Source organism: Dendrobates tinctorius, unplaced genomic scaffold, assembly GCF_039654945.1.
Source record: "Dendrobates tinctorius isolate UK_male_01 unplaced genomic scaffold, ASM3965494v1 ptg000206l, whole genome shotgun sequence".
Classification (NCBI taxonomy): domain Eukaryota; kingdom Metazoa; phylum Chordata; class Amphibia; order Anura; family Dendrobatidae; genus Dendrobates; species Dendrobates tinctorius.
In genome coordinates this window covers 3,596,497-3,618,706 of record NW_027361873.1, presented here as the reverse complement: position 1 = coordinate 3,618,706, position 22,210 = coordinate 3,596,497, and the positions used below count along the sequence as shown (strand labels likewise).

At 40.7% G+C, this 22,210-nt stretch overlaps 1 protein-coding gene across 1 annotated transcript in view; it reads left to right on the top strand.

Moving 5' to 3' along the window:
• Nucleotides 1–22,210, top strand: part of RASAL1 (RAS protein activator like 1) — a 270,898-nt gene that overhangs the window by 106,626 nt on the left and 142,062 nt on the right. Inside the window, exons 3-4 of the mRNA XM_073554111.1 lie at nucleotides 7,461–7,574; nucleotides 7,702–7,763. Coding sequence (XP_073410212.1) covers nucleotides 7,461–7,574; nucleotides 7,702–7,763 — 176 coding nt within the window. The remainder of the gene's footprint in view (nucleotides 1–7,460; nucleotides 7,575–7,701; nucleotides 7,764–22,210) is intronic.

The following is a 22,210-nucleotide window of genomic DNA, read 5'->3' as shown; positions in this document are numbered from 1 at the left end:
AAGTACACGGTCCCTACAGTCAAACATGGCGGAGGTTCCCTGATGTTTTGAGGTTGCTTTGCTGCCTCTGGCACTGGACTGCTTGACCGTGTGCATGGCATTATGAAGTCAGAAGACTACCAACAAATTTTGCAGCATAATTTAGGGCCCAGTGTGAGAAAGCTGGGTCTACCTCAGAGGTCATGGGTCTTCCAGCAGGACAATAACCCAAAACACACTTCAAAAAGCACTAGAAAATGGTTTGAGAGAAAGCACTGGAGACTTCTAAGGTGGCCAGCAATGAGTCCAGACCTGAATCCCATAGAACACCTGTGGAGAGATCTAAAAATGGCAGTTTGGAGAAGGCAACCTTCAAATATCAGGGACCTGGAGCAGTTTGCCAAAGAAGAATGGTCTAAAATTCCAGCAGAGCATTGTAGGAAACTCATTGATGGTTACCGGAAGCGGTTGGTCGCAGTTATTTTGGCTAAAGGTTGTGCAACCAAGTATTAGGCTGAGGGTGCCAATACTTTTGTCCGGCCCATTTTTTGAGTTTTGTGTGAAATGATCAATGTTTTACTTTTTGCTTCATTCTCTTTTGTGTTTTTTCATTTAAGACAAATTAATTGAAGATAATAATACCAAAGAATTTGTGTTTGCAATCATTTTCAGGAAGAAACTGAATATTATTTGACAGAATTGCAGGGGTGTCAATACTTTTGGCCATGACTGTATATATAGAGATAGATAGATATAGATATAGAGAGAGATAGATACAGAGAAAAGATATAGAGATAAATAGATAGAGAAAGATAGATAGATATATAGATATAGAGATAGAAAGATATAGAGATAGAGCGATAGATATACAGAGAGATAGATATAGAGATAGATAGATATATAGATAGATAGCTATAGAGAGATATAGAGATAGAGCGATAGATAGCGAGAGATATAGATATAGAGATAGATAGATACAGAGAAAAGATATAGAGATAGATAACGGATAGATAGATAGATAGGTATAGAGATAGATAGATATAGATATTAGATAGAGATATATATAGATAAAGATAGATAGATATAGATGGTAGCTAGATAGATAATAAATATAGAGATAATAGATATAGAGATAGAGTAAGATAGATAGATATAGAGATAGATAGATAGACAAAATAGAAAGATATAGAGATAGATAGATAGATATAGAGATAGATGTAGAGATAGAAAGAGATATAAAGATAGAGCGATAGATAGATAGAGATAGAAATAGATAGATATAGATAATAGATAGAGATAGATATAGAGATAGATATAGAGATAGATAGATATAGATAATAGATAGAGATAGAAAAATAGATAGATATAAGAGAGATATATAGAGATAGATAGATAGATAGATAGAGAGAGACAGATAGAGAGAGCGAGAGAGATATATAAAAAACCAAAACAAAACACAATACTCACCTCTCCTCCTCGCTCCCACGCTGATCCCGGCTTCAGTGTCAGGAGCTGCCCCCTCTGCCAGACACACAGCGGGTGCGCGATGTAGTGACGTCATCGCGCACTGGCTGTGAGTCAGGAGCAGAGAGGACTGAGGGCGGCGCCGGCCCTGATTTACAGCTGTAGTCTGCAGAGCAGCTTACTGGGCTGGGGGCGGGGCCTCTGGGGGTGGAGACCTGAAATGATATTCACTGCTTCGCAGTGAATATTCATTTCTCTTTAGCAGCGGGGACAGGGGCTCCTGCCTCCTGACACCCGCTGCTACTCCGCTGGCAGGGGCCCCCATAGCAGCTGCATGGTGTGCGACACACCATTGGCTGGGGGCCCCTGGAGCAGCGGGGGCCCTAGGCAACTGCTGGCCCTGTATGCCAGCAGGTGCCAGGGCCCACCAGATGCCAGGGCCCACCGGAGAATCCTCCGGTTCTCCGGTGGGCCAGTCCGACGCTGGCTGGGAGCTTATGTTCCCAGAGATGCTAGATTTCTCTCACCATGTCAGTGTCTGCTGAGGTGTTTTCTGGAGTGGGAAAACTGTTGCTCATAGCAACCAATCACAGCTCAGCTTCTTTTAAACAGCTCTGGTGAAATGAAAGATGCTTAGTGATTGGTTGCAAGGAAAATTGTTGCTCATAGCAACCAATTACAGCTCAGCTTCTTTTAAACAGCTCTGGTGAAATGAAAGATGCTTCGTGATTGGTGGGTGATACACACACACATATTCATTTTTATATATAGAGACTAGCTGAAGAGCCCGGCGCTGCCCGGGCATAGTAACTAACTGCGGTTAGTTTAACAAATTATAATGATTATATATACACACACATATATATATATATAAAGCTGAGTGTATAGCCCCGCCCACTCCGCATAGCCACATTCACTATAATATCCCACATCATCCCGTCATCCAGAGCCACCGGACTACTACCCCTAATATCCCACATCATCCCGTCAGCCAGAGCTACCGGACTACTACTCATAATATCCCACATCATCCCGTCAGTCAGAGCCACCGGACTACTACCCCTAATATCCCACATCATCCCGTCAGCCAGAGCTACCGGACTACTACTCATAATATCCCACATCATCCCGTCAGTCAGAGCCACCGGACTACTACCCCTAATATCCCACATCATCCCGTCAGTCAGAGCCACCGGACTACTACCCCTAATATCCCACATCATCCCATCAGCCAGAGCCACCGGACTACTACCCCTAATATCCCACATCATCCCGTCACCCTGGGGTCAGAACCAGAGCGCTGAGTGGAGTTGCCCTAACTTCCATACCAATGATCCCTTTAATAGAAGCCTGGGGTGAGAATCAGAGTGCTGAGGGATTTACCCTAACTTCCATACCGGAGATCCCTTTAAGAGAGCCTAGGGTCAGTACCAGAGCATTTGAAGGCAATTGCCCCGACTTCCATACTGGGGATCCCTTTAAGAGAGGCCTGGAATCAGAACCAGAGCACTGAGTGGATTTGCCCTGACTTCCATACCAATGATTCCTTTAATAGAATCCTGAGGTCAGAATCAGAGCGCTGAGGGATTTGCCCTAACTTCCATACATGAGATCCCTTTAGGAGAGGCCTGGGGTCAGTACCAAAGTACCATTTACTTGTAGATTGTAAGCTTGCGAGCAGGGACCTCACTCTTAATGTCACTGTTTGAATTGTCTTAACTTGTATTGAATTTATTGTCTGTACATGTCCCCGCTTAATTGTAAAGTGCTGCGGAATATGTTGGCGCTATATAAATAAAAATTATTATTATTATTAAAGCTCTGGATGGATTTGCCTTGACTTCCATACCAATGATCTCTATAATAGAAGCCTGGGGTCAGGATCAGAGCCCTGAGGAATTTGCCCTAACTTCCATACCGGAGATCCCTTTAAGAGGGAAGATGTGCCTATGGGATAGAGGATGTGTGATGTGCATATGAGCAGGGAAGGGGGGATTCATTTCTGTCATGTGCTCTCTGCTCCTTTCTGGGGGCAGACAATGACTGGGAGCTTATATTTCCAGGAATGCTAGATTTCTCCTACCATGTCAGTGTCTGCTGAGGTGTTTTCTGGAGAGGGAAAACTGTTGCTCATAGCAACCAAAACAGCTCTGGTGAAATGAAAGATGCTTAGTGATTGGTTGCAAGGAAAACTGTTTATCATAGCAACCAATCACAGCTCATCTTCTTTTACACAGCTCTGGTGAAATGAAAGATGCTTCATAGAATCATAGAATCATAGAATCGTAGAGTTGGAAGGGACCTCCTGGGCCATCTGGTCCAACCCCCTGCTCAAAGCAGGATTCGCTAAATCATCCCAGTCAGATGTCTGTCCAGCCTCTGTTTGAAGACTTCCATTGAAGGAGAACTCACCACTTCTCGTGGCAGCCTGTTCCACTCATTGATCACTCTAACTGTCAGAAAGTTTTTTCTAATATCTAATCTGTGTCTCCTCCCATTCAGTTTCATCCCATTGTTTCTAGTCTTTCCTTGTGCAAATGAGAATAAAGTTGATCCTTCTACAATGTGACAGCCCTTTAGATATTTGTAGACAGCTATTAAGTCTCCTCTCAGTCTTCTCTTTTGCAAACTAAACATTCCCAAATCCTGCAACCTTTCCTCATAAGACAGGGTTTGCAGACCGGTCACCATTCTGGTCGCTCTTTTCTGAACTTGCTCCAGTTTGTTGATGTCTTTTTTAAAATGTGGTGCCCAAAACTGGACACAATATTCCAGATGAGGTCTGACCAAAGAGGAGTAGAGGGAAATAATGACTTCACGTGATCTAGACTGTATGCTTCTGTTAATACATCCTAGAATTGCATTTGCCTTTTTTGCTGCTGCATCACACTGTTGACTCATATTCAGTCTGTGATCTATTAGTATACCCAAGTCTTTTTCACATGTGCTGTTACTTAGCCCTATTCCTCCCATTCTATATATGCTTTTTTCATTTTTATTGCCCAGATGTAGTACTTTGCATTTCTCCCTGTTAAAAACCATTCTGTTAGTTGCTGCCCACTTCTCATGATTGGTTGGTGATACCCACACACACACATCACACACACACACATTCAAAAATATATATATAGAGATTAGTCATTAATGTATAATTACTGGTTTGCAAACTGATGAGGCACATGGGCACATACACTACTGGTGAAGCTTCGCGGGGGCCCAATAGGTTAGACAATAGGTTAGAGGGGGCACTGTCATTTTAAAGGTAGTTTTTGCTATCAATTATATTCCACATAAACACTTGAGCTAATAAACTTAATACTATTAAGGACTGGTAGATCATTAGAGAGCAATAGTTCCCAAAGACAGTTTTTTGGCCATCTACTGTCTGTTCTTGATGAGGCAGAAATATACAGTGACGCCTTGTGACTAGAGAAAAGCGTATTTGTTTGGATTTGGTTCCGAATACGATCAGCATTAATTATTGTTTTTGAAATATTCGTCGAACACAGACGAACTTCGTTAGCGTCAATGGGAATAGAATTTACTAAATATGTTAGGATCTAGTCATCAAACATACATTCGGCTCGAATAGTGTTCGAATATGGCTCGAATATGTCAAAATCATATTCGGGGACAAAAAAACGAACAAATTCGCTCATCTCTACTTGTAACCCCTTCACCGCAGTATCCTGTACAGTGATGGCCATAGATATAAACAGGGCTGAGTGCCACTGAGTTTTAGTACCAGACAAGGCCACGTGGACATCACTTTGTTGGGCACTGTACTGCCCACAAATTCTACCTTTCAGTGAAAGTAATAGAAATAAGAACCCTATAAATAATACTTTTGTGGTCTACCCTAAGACTATGTGCACACGGTGCGGATTCTGCTGCGGATCCGAAGCGTTTCAGGAGCTGCGGGTCCGCAGCAGATTTAGCTGCGTTGTACAGTACCATTGTTTTCAATGGTAAACTGAAAAACGCTGTGCACATGCTGCGGATTTTTCCGCGCAGATTTGCTGCGGGTTCAAATCCACAGCATGTCAATTCTTTGTGCAGAGCCCGCTGTGGTTTCACACCTTCTCCATTGTAGAGGTGTGAAACTGCATGTCTTTTGACCTGAGATTTTACCTGCTGATTTTTAGAAATCCGCGCGGAAAAATCCGCAGGACCAAAATCTACGTGTGCACATAGCCTAAGGAAACTGTTGAAGGTTCAAGTAAAATTCTTTCCCACTACTAGACCTCTGAAGGTCTTTTTCTAAGGTTTCTTAGTTGTAAAGTTGTATTGTAATGTGGTAAAAAGTTGTCCACACTGTACCCTTGAAGTTCTTTATTGAATGTTTTCAATTTTGAAGTTTTGTCGATTGAGGTCAGTGACTTCAGTGTGATCTTCTCAGGTGTATCTATGACATATTCAATCCTTATTAAGACTGGATATCCATTTTGAGGGAGTTGCCCGGTTATAACTTATTGATACCTGAGGGTCCGACCTCTGGAGCCCGCACCAATGAGCAGAATGTGATACTTTTTTTTATCCCTCACAGGCCACTATTACAGGTACATCTCACAAATTTAGAGTATCATCAAAAAGTTAATTTATTTCAGTTCTTCATTACAAAAAGTGAAACGTCTGTTATAAAGATTCATTACAGAGTGACCTATTTCAAGTGTTTATTTCTGTTAATTCTGATGATTATGGCTTACAGCCGATGAAAACCCAAAAGTCATTATCTCAGTAAATTAGAATACTTTATAACACCATTTTCGATTGATTTTAAAATCAGAAATGTTGGCCTACTGAAATGCATGTTCAGTAAATGCACTCAATACTTGATCGGGGCTCCTTTGGCATCAATTACTGCATCAATGCGGTGTGGCATGGAGGCGATCAGCCTGTGGCACTGCTGAGGTGTTATGGAAGCCCAGATTGCTTTGATAGCAGCCTTCAGCTCGCCTGCATTGTTGGGTCTGGTGTCTCTCATCTTCCTCTTGACAATACCCCATAGGTTCTCTATGGGGTTAAGGTCAGGTGAGTTTGCTGGCCAATCAAGCACAGTGATACGGTTGTTTTTAAACCAGGTATTGGTACTTTTGGCAGTGTGGACAGGTGCCAAGTCCTGCTGGAGAATGAAATTTCCATCTCCAATAAGCTTGTCGGCAGAGAGAAGCATGAAGTGCTCTAAAATTTCCTAGTAGACGGCTACCACTGCACTACAGCTGGTGTAGGTCCACTGTGTTTTATCAAGAGCAAAGTCAGCACAGCCGTCTACCAGGAAATTTCAGAGCACTTCATGCTTCCCTCTGCTGACAAGCTTGTTGGAATTGAGTAGCATACAGTGGCTCAGTTGGTAGCACTGCAGCCTTGCAGCGCTTGGGTCCCAGATTCAAATCCCACCAAGGACAAGATTTGCAAGGAGTTTGTATGTTCTCCTCCTGTTTGCGTGGGTTTCCCCCGGGTTCTCCGGTTTCTTCCTACACTCCAAAGACATAGGGAATCTAGCTTGTGAGCCCCAATGAGGACAGCGATGATAATGTCTGTAAAGTGGTGTGGAATTAATGGCGTTAATAGGTAAAGTAAATTAAAAAAAATAAATAAATAGAGTGACTCACGAGCACTGCTGATCCATTTCAATACGAGTTTCCTGATCTGCCGATCAGTGCAGGTCCTTGAAGTTGAACCCCCACCAATCAATAAGTTATCACCTTTCATGTGAATAGGTGATAACTTATTTATGCAGATATGTAGGCAATACATTGTAAGGGCACACCTACCAATTCCCATGCTTTTAGCAAGTCAGAAATTTTCTCTCCTTTTTTTACTTTTGGTTATTTTCCTATTGTGTACATCACCCATTTACTATGGTAATAATTTTATAATTATTTATTATTATTATTATTATTATTATTATTATTATTATTATTATTTACCCTCATCCATTCATGTATTTATTCTCTCATATTATTCTAAATCAATAGCTATAAATTTTGACAATGGTGTGATTTTCTCATATACAGAACCGCCACTGTATGGAGGGACCTGAATCCATTTTGGGGTGAAGAATTTACCCTACACCTTCCCCTTGGTTTCCATACTCTCTCTTTCTATGTGATGGATGAAGACACAATTGGGTGAGATTTATTTTTCTTGTGTTACATATGCATGTAATGGTGCACTTATATGCTACCATCCATGTCTTCAGCTGTGTTACATTTCTATCATGTTACATCATCCTAAACATTTTTTCCTGTGTTACAGACATGATGATGTAATTGGGAAGATATCACTCAGCAAAGACTACATTGCATCACAGCCAAGAGGTAAGAACATTCTATTGGTGGTCACAAATTTGAGAGAGATGAGGGTGAACTCATACATGGCAGATTTCCTGTTGATACAAATTGCACACATTATTAAATAAACATCTTAGACCTGATGCTGCTAGTGTGTTTACTTTGAAAATCCAGGTCAGAATGGCTGTATAATCCTGATAATAATGATAATAAAACAGTAATAAAAATGTTAATTAGGCAGAAAACATTTAAAAAAGTATTACACAGCTGTTCTGACATGGATTTTCAAACAAAGTACACCAGGCCCAACAAGTCTGCATTAATTGAGGCCTTCGTGTCTGCCCTGTTAAAACTCATAAGAATCCCTGCCACATCAAACTTCAATTAAGAGTGCTGACAAGGCGAAACACTGCAATACAGAAGAACTGAACTGCGTTGTACTAGGAATCAACAATGGTAGAAAATAAAAACAGTTTAAAAAAAAATTAAATCTCTAAAAAAAAAACACCACAAAATATAAAAGTTTAAATTACATAAAGAAAACGCTATGAAATAAAAAATGAAAATAATTGGTATCAATACATCTTGTGAGGCAGTGACCCGTGTCACAGGTAGGGGTCACTGTTTGTTCTCCCCAGGATACACACGGAGGTGTATTGAGACCATGAGGGGGCATTGCAGTGGCAGGTGTAGCTGTGATTGCAATGGTGAAGCAGGAACCGATGTTACAGGTAGGGGTCACTATGTGTTCTGCCTAGGATGTGCACGGAGGTGTATGAAAGCCATAGGTGTGCATGGCAGTCACGGGCGTAATAGTGGCTGCCATGCAGACTAAATTGAGTTTTAGATTTGGACACATTAGTGTCCAAGGCAGATGTATGGAAAACCTCCTCTGATTGTTGTGTTTTGAAACAGACTGCAGGGTGATAGTCGTGGACAGAGTGGAGCCCAATAAGCCTGGCACCCACAGCGTACACAGTGGTGCTGCCATCCACGGTAATGGGTCAGAGGAGGACTGACATGCGTAAAGGCTGCAAACAGGTGGATATGGTGCCCGGCTGCGACCCGGAGGATATCAAGGACTGTGTACATCTGTGTGAGTAAAAAAGACATTAAGACAGTGGTCTTGTCACCCGCGGTAACTGGTCTCGGATGTGGACAGATCTTGTGTCCAGAGGTGAACTGGAGGTAGCCTGTCCTGTGCCCGAAGGAGGACTGGCGTTTGTAGTGATTGCAAGCTAAACAAGTAAATCTGTGAGTAGAGACATTGACATGGCGCTGCAGTCGCCCACAGAAACTGTACAAAAGGAGCTCCAGCTTATTTAGGGACTGTGCAACGGAAGGAGATCGTGTCTTGTGAAAAGCTGTAAGAGACTTTAATACATCGCTGCAGTCGCCCACGGTTACTGGACAAAGGGAGGTCCAGCGTGTTCCCCTGCTTAAGACAGTACATGTCCGGGCCTGTCTGAAGTTTGCTAGCAAGCATTTTGATTATCCAGAAGAGTATTGGGAGAATGTCATATGGTCTGATGAAACCAAAGTATTACTGTGTGGTAGAAACAAAACTTGTCGTGTTTGGAGGAGATAGAATGCTGAGTTGCATCCAAAGAACACCATACCTACTGTGAAGCATGGGGTGGCAACATCATGCTTTGGGGTTGTTTCTCTGCAAAGGGACTAGGACAACTGATCCATGTACATGAAAGAATGAATGGGGCTATGTATCGTGAGATTTTGAGTGCAAACCTCCTTCTGTCAGCAAAGGCATTGATGAAACATGGATGGGTCTTTCAGCATGATAATGTTCTCAAGCACTCCGCCACGAAGGAGTGGCTTCATAAGAATCATATGAAGGTTCTGGAGTGGCCTAGCCAGCCTCCAGATCTCAACCCCATAGAAAACCTTTGGAGGGATTTGAAAATCCATGTTGCCCAGCGACGGGCCCAAAACATCACTGCTCTAGAGGTGATCTGCATGGAAGAATGGGCACACATACCACCAACAGTGTGTGCCAACCTTGTAAAGACTTACAGAAAACGTTTGACCTCTGTCTTTTCCAGCAAAGGATGTATAACAAAATATTGAGATGAACTTTTGTTAATGACCAAATACTTATTTTCCACCATAATTTGAAAAATAAATATTGCCAAATCAGACAAGGTGATTTTCAGGATTTGTTTTCTCATTTTGACTCTCATAGTTGTGGTCTACCTATGATGTCAATTGCAGGCCTCTCTCATCGTTTTAAGTGGGCGAACTTGCACAATTGGTGGTGACTGTATAATATGATGGTCCCCACAGCTCCTCACATATAGTATGATGTCTCCATAACCTCCTATATATAGTATGATGGTCCTCACAGCTCACTAGTTACGGTATTATGACCCCCACAGCACCCTATATATAGTATAACGATCCCACAGTCCCTATAAATATAGCATCTTGTCCCAAAGTCCCCTTATAATGATCCCCACATTTCCTCTCTATATGGTATAAGAAGCCCCCACTAAACCTTACATATATAGTATGATTGCCCCACTGTCCAACATATATAGTATGATGGCCCACTCTCTCTATCTATCGATATGATATATACAGGGTGGTCCAAAAGTAGGTGGACAGTATGTGTAATAGGGTTATGAAGGGGGAGATTTATCAAACATGGTGTAAAGTGAAACTGACTGAGTTGCCCTTAGCAAGCAATCAGACTCCACTTTTCATTCTTCACAGACTCTTTGGAAAATGAAAGGTGGAATCTGATTGGTTGCTAAGGGCAACTGAGTCAGATTCACAGAGCCAGTTTTCACAGATAAATCTCCTTCAAAATGGCAAATAATTTAAAGGGAATCTGTCACCCCATTTTTGGCCTATATGCTGCGGCCACCGCCATCAGGGGCTTATCTACTGCATTCTGTAATGCTGTCGATAAGCCCCCGCTGTAACCTGTAAGATAAGAAAAACACGTTAGATTATACTCACCGGGGGGCGTGGTTGGGTGCGGTGGGTGTCGCGGTCCGGTCCGGCGCCTCCTATCTTCTACAGATGATATTCTTCTTACTTCTGCTGCGGCTCCTGCGCAGGCGTACTTTCTCTGCCCTGTTGAGGGCAGAGTAAAGTACTGTATTGCGCAGGCGCCAGGAATGGTCAGAGAGCTCAGGCGCCTGCACACTGCAGTACTTTACTTTGCCCTCAACAGGGCAGATAAAGTACGCCTGCGCTGGAGCTGTGGCAGAAGTAAGAAGGAGGACATGATTTTTAGAAGATGGGAGGCGCTGGACCGGACCGCGACACTCACCGGACCGGACGCCGTAGTGAGTATAATCTAACTCTTTTTCTTATCTTTCAGGTTACGTTGGGGCTTATCTACAGCATTACAGAATGCTGTAGCTAAGCCCCTGATGGCGGTGCCGGCAGCTTATAGGCAAAAAAATAGGTGACAGATTCCCTTTAAAAAAAAAAACATGAGCAGGTTAATTGGAGAGGAAGGTACTGATCAGGAAAAGACACATCTCAGTCTCAGAGAACTCAGTGCACAACACTTGGAAATGTTCCTTTGGGCTCCATGTCTGCCGCTGCAACTCTATTGGGCCCTCCATCATTAGGTTCACACTTATCTACCCATCTAGAAATAATAGAGCTATAGGTAGTACAAGATGTCTAATGTTTGCATAGCCATCTAAATTTCTTTACTACTAATACTCTGACAGTTCCAACTCATGTGATCTGTCAGAGAACTGTCAAGATGAGCAGCTGTGACTTTTGCGCTCCTGAGTCATGGCTGCAGAGTCCCTCTTTGGCTCTTTGCCTTATGTTGCATGTAGCTTTTTAGACTTAAAGGGATTGTTCGGTTTTCTAATGAAAGTCGTCAGTCATTCTTCGTGGCTGCAGATTTCTGACTCCAGACTGCATGCGGTGCACATGCTGTCAGGATTCACAGGTATTGCCAGTGAGAGTGTGCTGTAAAATGGCTATAGGACACCTAGTGCATAGTAAATAAACCTGGAGTAATGCTTTAGTACATATAGGACTACAGTGGGGTTAATCGGCCATGACAGATTGATTGTGAGCAGCTGGATGAGTTGGAAGAGATGGCTGCTCTCCATATCTCCACCCATGGATTTGATTCACTTTGTAAAGTGAGACCTGTTTGTCTCACACATGGCTGTGTGTATGGAGGTGTGCAAATCTCCTGGATTGAGTGCCTTTGCTAAAGGACTAAGAAGCTGGACTCTAAGTCAGGAAGGCTGACCAGCACAATTGTATAGATCTGTTACTTTATGTTTTACTTTGTGCCGGACAAAGGCTGTATTTAAGTATCCTGTGATGTGGTTTATGAGGGCTGAAATAAACCATCCGGACTTTAAATAGAAATAGTTCTTGTGATACCTCAGATCGCTCCCAAGTGAGTAGCAGTGTTAGGCTATGTACCCACGTTGCAGAGATGCTGCGGAAATTTCTGCAACATTTCTGCACTCCCACCACGGGTAAAATGCATGCGAATTCGCATGCATTTTCCCCGTGGAAAACAAGCGTTTTGCAAGCGTTTTTCGCTTGCGGAATGTTTGTTCATTCCAAGCGATTAGCATCGTTTGGAATGTGATAGGTAGGATGTTAAAATAATAATAAAAAAAAAATATTGTTATTCTCATCTTCCGACGGCCCCCAATCTGCTCTGCGACGCTCCCGGCATCTTCCGGTCCCAGTAATGCATTACGCGAAGGACCTGAGATGACATCATGCTCGCGAGAGCGCAACGTCATCGAGGTCATTCACGCAAAGCATTACTGGGACCGGAAGCTGCCGGCAGCGTGGTGAGAGGCGGGAAGGACTCCAGGGGCTGTTGGAGGGCGAGTATATCACTATTTTTTATTTTTATTCTATTTTTTACAGGATTATGGTACCCAGGGCCTGTAGGAGAGTCTCATCTCCTCCAGGCCCTGGATACCATCCGCACATGATCCGCTTACTTTGCGCATGGTGGGCACAGCCACATACGGAAAGTAAGCAGATCATTGCATTCCTATGGGTGCGGAATCGCCGCGATTCCGCAAAAAGAATGGGCATGCTGCAAATTCGCAGAGGAAAAATCTGCAGCATTAGCACAGCATTGCGGAATCCCATAGGATTGCATGGGATGCGTTTTTTTTTGCGTTTTCGCGACGATTCTGCAGCGAAAAAATGCCGCAAAATAAAAAACGCAACGTGTGCACACAGCCTTACAGTGTGTTCACCTGTATTGAGAGAGGCAGAGCATATATAGTTGAAATGTGGTCGGAAGTATACAAGTCTCTAGGATTATTGACCTTTTTAACTTGTGCTAGTCTTTATGTTTTGAACAAGGGGGTGTTGCTTACAGGATAATAATCCAGAGAAGCCTAAAGACACGCCCTCAATCCTGTCTGCCACACCTCTTTGGTAAAGACCATAAAAATTAGATTTAAACCAAAATGCTCATATCTCTGAAATTGTATAGCTGGTTTAAAGAAAAAAGAAAAAAGCTAAATACTCAGTGAAGCATCGGGAATAATATAAGAGCAAAATCTGGACACTTTTAACCCATTGTCAGGTCTTCTTTAATGGGAGTGTATAGTAGATTGCTAGAGTTGGAAGAGACCTCAAGGTCATCATGTCCAACCTCCTGCTCAATGTAGGATTCACTAAACCTTCTCAGATAGATGACTGTCCAACTTCTGTTTGACGATTTCCATTGAAGGAGAACTTTTTAATTCTCCTCTTAGACTTCTTTTTTGCAAGTTAAATATTCCCAGATCCTTTAACCGTTCCTCATAGGACATAGTTTGCAGTCCGATCAGCATCCTAGTAGCTCTTCTCTGATTTTGCTCCAGTTTTTTTTTAATGTCTTTTTAAAATGTGGTGCCCAGAACTGGACACAATATTCCAGAAGAGGTCTGACCAACGAGGAGGGGGATAATTACTTCACGTCATTGGACGTGGTATATCTTCATTTTCCCAAAGTGTTTGATATCGTGCCACACGAGGTTGGTACACAAAATGAGAATGCTGGGTCTGGGGGAAAATGTGTGTAAATGGGTAAGTAGCTGGCTTAGTGATAGAAAGCAGAGGGTGGTTATAAAAGGTATATTATCTAACTGGTTAATGATAAACTTACTTGGAGCAGCCAGTGCCAGGCAGCAGCTGCCAAGGCAAACAGGATCATGGGGTGCATTAAAAGAGGTCTGGATACACATGATGAGAGCATTATACTGCCTCTGTACAAATCCCTGGTTAGACCGCACAAGGAGTACTCTGTACAGTATTGGGCACCGGTGCTCAGAAAGGATATAATGGAACTAGAGCGAGTACAAAGGAGGGCAACAAAACTAATAAAGGGGATGGGGGAACTACAATACCCAGAGAGATTAGCAAAATTAGGATTATTTAGTCTATAAAAAAGACGACTGAGGGGCAAGCTAATAACCATGTATAAGTATAAATGGGGACAATACAAATATCTCTCCGAGGATCTGTTTATACCAAGGAAGGTGACGGTCATAAGGGGGCATTCTCTGCGTCTGGAGGAGAGAATGCCCCCTAGAATGCACCAACATAGAAGAGAATTTTTTACTGGTAGTGCAGTGAGAATCTGGAATTCCTTGCCTGAGGAGGTGGGGATGGCGAACTCAGTCAAGGGGTTCAAGAAAGGCCTGGATGTCTTCCTGGAGCGTAACAATATTGTATCTTATAGTTATTAGGCTCTTTAGAAGGACGTAGATCTGGGGATTTATTCTGATGGAATATAGGCTGAACTGGATGGACAAATGTCTTTTTCGGCCTTGCTAGCTATGTTGCTATGTATGTTACATGATCTAGACTCTAGGCTTCTCTTAATATATCCTACAATTGTGTTTTGCCTTTTTTGCTGCTGCACCACACTGTTATCTCATTTGTAGTCTGTGATCTATTAGTGTACCGAAGTCTTTTTCACACATTCTGTTGTTTAGTTCTATTCCACCCATTCTGTAGATGTAATTTTCATTTTTCTTGCCCACATGTAGAATTTTGCATTTCTCCCCGTTAAAAACCATTATATTAGTTGAAGCGCATTGTTCAGGCTTATCTAGATTAGATTATTCTGAATCCTTTCTCTGTCTTCTCCACTGTTGGCTATCCCTCCTAGCTTTGCATCGTCTGCAAATTTGATTAGTTTACCTTTAGTTTCCTTATCTAGATCATTTATAAAACTATTTAAAAACATTGGGGCCAGGACAGAGCCTTGTGGTACCCCACTTGAAACACTCTTCCAATTAGATGAGCATCCATTTACTACCGCTCTTTGAGTATGATTACTGAGCCTTGTCAATCCAATACTTAGTCATATTTTCAATAAGGATAGTATGAGATATTTTATCAAATGCTTTGCTGAAGTTGAGATATACTATACCGCATTTCCCTGATCTACCCAGTCGGTGATTCCGTCATAGAAGGAAACTAGATTAGTCTGGCATAGTATGACAAAAAGACACGTCACTCCGAAAATAGATGAGGGGTGCTCAGAAAAGGATACCAGTCCCAATATAATATAGAGGAAAAAATCCGGCACTCCCAAATGCAGAAAAATAGAAAATTCTTTTTATTATTCACAGCTTAGTAATCCACACGATGTACATTCAATATATGCGTAGAAAAATAGAAGATTCTTTTTATTATTCACAGCTTAGTAATCCACACGATGTACATTCAATATATGCATAACGTTTCGGTCACTATAATGGACCTTCTTCAGACTAAATGTAATACAACAGAAAGAAAAAAATAAAAATTATATAAACATCAATTGAAAAAATGACATATAATGTAATACATAGCTGGTTTCAAAATGACCTATAAAGAACAGATATAGTCAATGAAGACCAGAGCTGTCACGGTCACGTGTGTCTGGACGCAGCGAGTACCGCAAGGCGAACCCTTGTGACGCACGTGACCCTGGATACACCGCCTCCAACTGGCGAATTTAGACATTACACGTATATACAAGTCTGGAAACCCTGCCTCCAGTAAGGCGAATTTAAACAATAAGGGAAACTTGGGAAACATTAACAATGGTGGGCCCTGCGATAGGGAATAGGGAAGTGGAGACCTCCTGAGCTCCCCTGAGCCAGTGTCCCTGCACTCCTAACGTTCCCTATGCCGGTTCCGCACCGGGCACGCAACAGGAACCTAAAAACCCTAGCTCGCCCTGACCTAAACCCTCACTAGGGAATTGGTCGGTGCGGAAACTAATCCCACCACTGCACTAAAACACACATGAGGAAAGATGACAAAACAGGGGAAACACCATTTAGCTTTGCTCTGTTGCGTACGCTCCTAGCAACAGAGCCCACTACCTGTGTGCATCTTCTCCTCCACCCGGATCCATCACCATAACTGGATCCTTCACCATAGTGCAGCCTTGGAGCAGAGTCCACCACCAGTTGCAGCTGTCCAGTAACAGAGTCCCAAAGATGAGTTCAGCTCCTGCCCAAAAAGTCAAGCATGCTTGAGTCCAGCTCTCAGCAACCAAGTCCCGCATGCTGAGTGCAACTCTCTCCATAGTCGTCACTCCACCAAGCCATGCAAGCACTTCCTGCCGACACCATAAACTGTGACTCCACCACGTCATGCCAGCCCTTCTTGCAGACCACCTAGCTGCCACTCGTCCCCTCTGGCTGGGCTGCGCAGGACTCATGTTCAGCTCCTTCCTCATCCAGGCTTGCTTCCCAAATGACGAATACAATCAATATCACCACCCGTGAATGATACACCTGACACTCATTTATAGAGCATTCACACCTGTTACCTAATCACGTGCACTTAACCAAAGAACTAAAGTGCAATACCACTCACCACTACCGGGGCAACTTAGAATGAACGACACCACGTGTAATAATTCTAATGGCCACTGGGGGCAGTCAACCCACTTTGGCGCCAAGCCAAAGGGAAAAAAGTTCACTTTGTGCATTTAAACTGTTAGATCCACCTTGGATCATGACAAGAGCTGCATAGAAAGACAGGTTCTACATGAATGAATCCTATGTGCATCAGATTATATAGTAGTTACAAAAAATAGAACATATCATAATCATATAGACAATTTAAAGATATAAGGTATCCCTTATGGAACAGCAAAAAGATGTCGTATAAATCGGTATAAGGGGATACAAATATGAATGGAACAACCAATGCACGGGTTGTTAAAGAGATACTCAAATGTAGCTATTATATAGTCATTTATTTATTCTCAAAAAAGGCAGGACATAAGATGACCAAAGGATTGACATCAGAGATCTATAATATAAAATATCGGAACAAAATACAGGGAAAAAAAAAAGGGGGGGGGGTATGAAAATGCTCAAAATCCAATTACTTGATGAGGTATTTTGAAAGGAGGGGAAGAAAATAATAGGCCAGAAAAAAATAAAAAAATAGAAAAAGTAAAGTTGCATAATAAAGCAAAAACAATTAATGAAATGGCATATACCTTACCAATGAAACAATCCTGTTAAAGCTCAAGGCTGACCCAGTGCGTCACAGTGGTGTGGACTAATATAATTAGGCTGCTCTGTTAAGAAACAACAGACAGACAGGTCCAACAAAATATATAGTCTATGAACGGAAAAAGTGGTGTAATAGAGTAAAGCAGTGGTGCTTACCATGTGGAGCTGTGAAGAACGCCGTGATCAGGAAATAAAGCGCTGTCAGATATGTGCTGTCATGCTGAAGAGAGGTGCGCTGATGGCGGCTATGTACAGTCAGGGTTAAATACCCAACGGGAGTGCGCGCTAATGCGCACAAGTGTGAGCTGGTAGGTGGGGGTAGGCCGAAAGTGAGGAGTGGAACGCTCTGTGGAGCGCAAACCGGAAGTTTGTCATGGAGGCTGGCCGCGAACGGAAGTAGTCAGTGGAACACATAGTGGAATGCAGTACGGCTGTGGCGGTGGATTTAATGGTGTCTATGTCCTTCAAAGCGGCATGGCTCACAATGCTGTGACACTAGGTAGAGAAAAGTACACATTAGAATAAAAGGCAGCTTATATGTGGCATGACATACAGTGCTGATATAATAGGGGGAGAAGAAAGGAGCTTAACACTATGAATAGGCAGCTTAGTGTCTTGCTGAAAAAAGGGATTAAAAAAATAAATAAAATAATAAAAAGAGTAAAGGACCAAATAAAGAAAAAAACATATGAAAAACAGAAAAATCTTATGAAAAAAAAAATAAGTAAAAATAAAAAAATAAATAAAAATAAAAACGAAGAGAATATAAGAGAAAAAAGTATAGAACTAGGGGAAAAATTATAAAAAGAATATTGTATGGAAAAAATGACAAATAACGAACAGAAAATAGCCTAAATTGAAACATAAAAAAATAGAAAAATGAAAAAAATAAAAAATAAAAAAAATAAAATGTAAAAAAATAAAATAGAGAAAGTAGAGAAAAAAATAGAGAAAAAAGAAAAAAAATTATAAAAACCATACCCCTCCAAGGATATTCTCTAACACGATTGCTGCTGCTGTAGAGAATGAAAAAAAGTTAGGAAAAGATCTCCTGATATCAACGTTAGAATAGACATAACATCGTATTCTCTGTTTAACCCTTTTGGTTCCAAAGTTTGCAGCGAATGAATGCAAAAAGCCTCTCTGAGCTTTAATGATTTTACCTGGTTACCCCCTCTCCTATGTGCTGGGACTTGTTCGAGAACAAGAAACCATAACTGGGCTATAGTGTGGCCTGCAGTATAGAAATGAAAAGGTATGGGTAAATGATGGCGTCCACAGCGTATATCAGACTTATGATGTGAAATCCTATCTTTCACACTCTGTGTTGTTTCCCCTACATAAAGTTTGCCACACGGGCATTTAATCGCATAGACCACAGATTTAGAGTCGCAGGTGTAGAACCCCTTAATAGGGATATCTACACCTGTCTGAGGATGTGAAATAGAGGAACCTTTTAAAACATTAGCGCATTGTGCACACTGTAAACACGGAAAGGTCCCTCTTTTCTGAGTTTAGAGAAAACTTTGCCTAGGAATTTTTAGTACGGAGCCAATATCTGCTCTAACAATTTTATCTCTCAGATTATTGGGTCTCCTGAAACATGGGAGAAAAGGGACCTGAAATTCAAGTACTTTTGTGAAACTATCCCGAAGTATGGGCCAATGTTTATGGATTTTCTTGTGTAGTCTATACATGAAAGGATGGAAGGTGTGGACAAAGGGAATCCTGGGACCCATACTCAACTTATTGCGGGAATGGTTGTCGTCCCGACATTTCTTAAGCAGATGGCGGGGATAACCCCTCTCTACAAATTTCTCTTCCATGTTGCTTAGTCGTGCAGAACGTATTAGGGGGTCACTAACGATCCTTTTAACTCTGTCAAACTGTGAAATGGGGAAAGACTTTTTCACTGTGTAAAATAATGCTTATCCTGTAAAATACTCAGGACTAGTTACCAGATAAAAATATAGTGGTTTATTTGGATTCTTCCATCAAAGAAAGGTTATTACAGAAAAACAGGTGAATAAAAATAAGTGAAAGAGAGATTGTCCATTGTTCATAGCAAAGCAGCATGTATTCTTCTTCTCTCCGAGATCCTGAATAGCAAATGGCTGCTGTCTCTCAGTTCGGCTTCTCACATCGCCGTCAAGTAATATACCAGCTGTTATGTCATGTCATGGCCCAACACAGGCGACATCTTCGTGTCTGTCTTTCATGATGGTGAGGGAAGAAGACAGCGACCTCTACAGTTAGCCATGAATTATATACATCTCTTGAAGCACGTGATCTCGGTATATATGGAGTTTGACATTTACCTCAAGGCTAAACTTAAATATGTAGTGAGCTGACATTTCTACCATGAGCCAAGCTTAAAAATAGCCTATGTCATATAAGCTAAAGCAATCTACAGAACTGGGTGTAATAAGAAATATTTAACGAATTATTAATATTTAACAATTCCCCCTTTTGAGGGAGACAGACATTAATTGGAACCCTCAAATATAACAAGATCTTTTTCTTCTTTTCTTCTTCTTTGACAAAATAATTTAATATCAATAACAATAATAATATCAGATTACCGTTATAAGTACTCAATGACATAATTGATGTGAATTCATGTTATGGTAAGCCGTGAACAATATTCATATAAAATATGTATAATTATACTTCCCTAAGTCTAAATTGAAGCATCTCAGGTCCAGTCATCATCTGGTGTCATCTGGTCTTCATTTTGATGTCTTCTGTCTTCTTCTTGGTTCTTTTAAAAATACAGTTTTTCTCTAGCATATAGATGTTGTAGAAATTGTGTTGTGTATCAAATCAAAGTCTATAGATGAAATGCAGCTTTAATATCTGTGCAGTGTCATCTTTAAAACCTGGGCTTACATTGGCTCGCCTTGGATATTCTGGAATCCTCCATCGGTACTGGTCTTTGAACAGGTGTGACGTCTTTGGTCAGCAAAGCAAGGGTTAAAATGACTCTTCCTTGCTAAACATAGCACCATAACCAGTCCTTGTCCTAATGCACAGGACATATGTCAGGGTTAATTACCTTCATTGTTCACCAGCCTTCATCAAAGCTTTTCAGGTGATTGAAAACCTCTGGAACTTGATAAGAACGTGATAACACAGTTCATCTCAGCATCATAGGATCATCGTCCTCTGGTTGTCAGGTTAGACACTTTAATCGTGACCGTCAGTGGTGGATACTGCACTTGTGACTGTCAGTGGTGAATACTGCATTTGTAATTAACACAGTATATTACTCAGTAATCATAGCTTTGTTACCTTCTGGGACTTCTGGATCGCGGCATTCTTCTTCTTGCAACTGATAAGAATCAATGAAGTTTAGAAATGTGAAAAGTCTTTATTAACATAATTTCAGTATCTTGCTTGAAGTCTTCATTCCCTAGTCTATACCAAATCTGGTAATTTTCCTATCCTATAATATCACAGCGTACCATAGCAATCAGTAATATCCGTATAATTATTATCAGAATTTGTACCATATATGGATTTCAATATTTGAAATAATAAACCAATAATAAGTGATAATACATTATTATCCATTTTTTTCATGTGATAGAACATTTTTATGTCATAGGTGTAATTACCTTTTTCAACCCATAGGTGTCACTGTGTTTTATGTAACCAGTGTTTTCATCTTTATTAATAAGGAATATATTTATTATACTAATAATATGTAGGAATGTATAGCCATGAACCAAAATAAGAATATGTGAGTGAGCGAATGAATGAATAAAAGAATTGTTGCATATAACTCAGAAGTGAAACATTTTCCTTAGTAATAGAACCATATAATTGCTATATTTAATGAAGCAATATTCTCAGTAGACATTACCCCACTAAATATTGGTGAAAGAATTAAAAATAATGAAAAATAAGAATAAAAATAAAAATAAGAATAAGGCCTTTATGTTGATGCAGAGTAGTTATGTCTTCAGTAACATATACCCTTAATATTTCCATGATCTGGATTATTTCATAATTGTCATAAACTTGTGTTACCAAAATATTCAGATTATGCAACTTTGCATGTAATTCCTCTTAGTGTAAAGAAATGACTCTTTATAATACTTGTTATTATACCCAATACTTATACCATTGTACCTTATTAATATTTTTTTCCTATTAAAATGTGTGAAGAAGAGGTATTAATCAAATGTGATGATGTAGTCAGGATCAAAAACATATTTTCCCCTTAATACCAAAAAAATATTGTTTCATGAAATAATTCATTTATCAAAACCAAAATTAAAAATAATTAATTTATAAATTGTGTAAATATTATACTTGCTTCTACCATTATTTGTCTGAAGATGTGTAACCATTAAAATTAATTTGAATATCATAAAATTATCCTTTGGAAAAATTAATTTAAATGTAGTTTAAGATTAACACACTTGGACAGAGAAGGAAGGTCCACTATTCCCAGATGCAGCTGGTGAATACCAGGCTCTGTGCTGGTGCCTGTTTAAAAGAGCTAAAGCTGATAAGGAAAGAATAGATTTTCTTCATAAACTATTTTCTATTTTGTTGTGCGATTGCACTTATCCACAATTAACTAAATCAAGAAATAATTACTAAAGAACTATAGAAATATATGTTGTGTAGATAATATTTCATTATGTATCTTAATATTCTAATAATTTATCTGATCTGCATATTTCTCCTAAAGATAAAAGCTTTGGGTTTTTTTTTTTTTCTCATTCAGAATCCTGAGGCCTCATACAAACGTATCACATCACTCGCTCAGCAGCTGCTCATACACTCAGTCACTGTCACTCAGACTGTGTCACATATTAAGTTTAAACCAAATACCTCACATACGAAGGTGTGATGAATACACGTGTTTTAACCCAAATTATCCTAATCATCAATGCATTGTAAACTATTTCAATTTAGTCTCTTAATATTTCTTTGAATATTCCCCAAATACACATGACATAAATATAT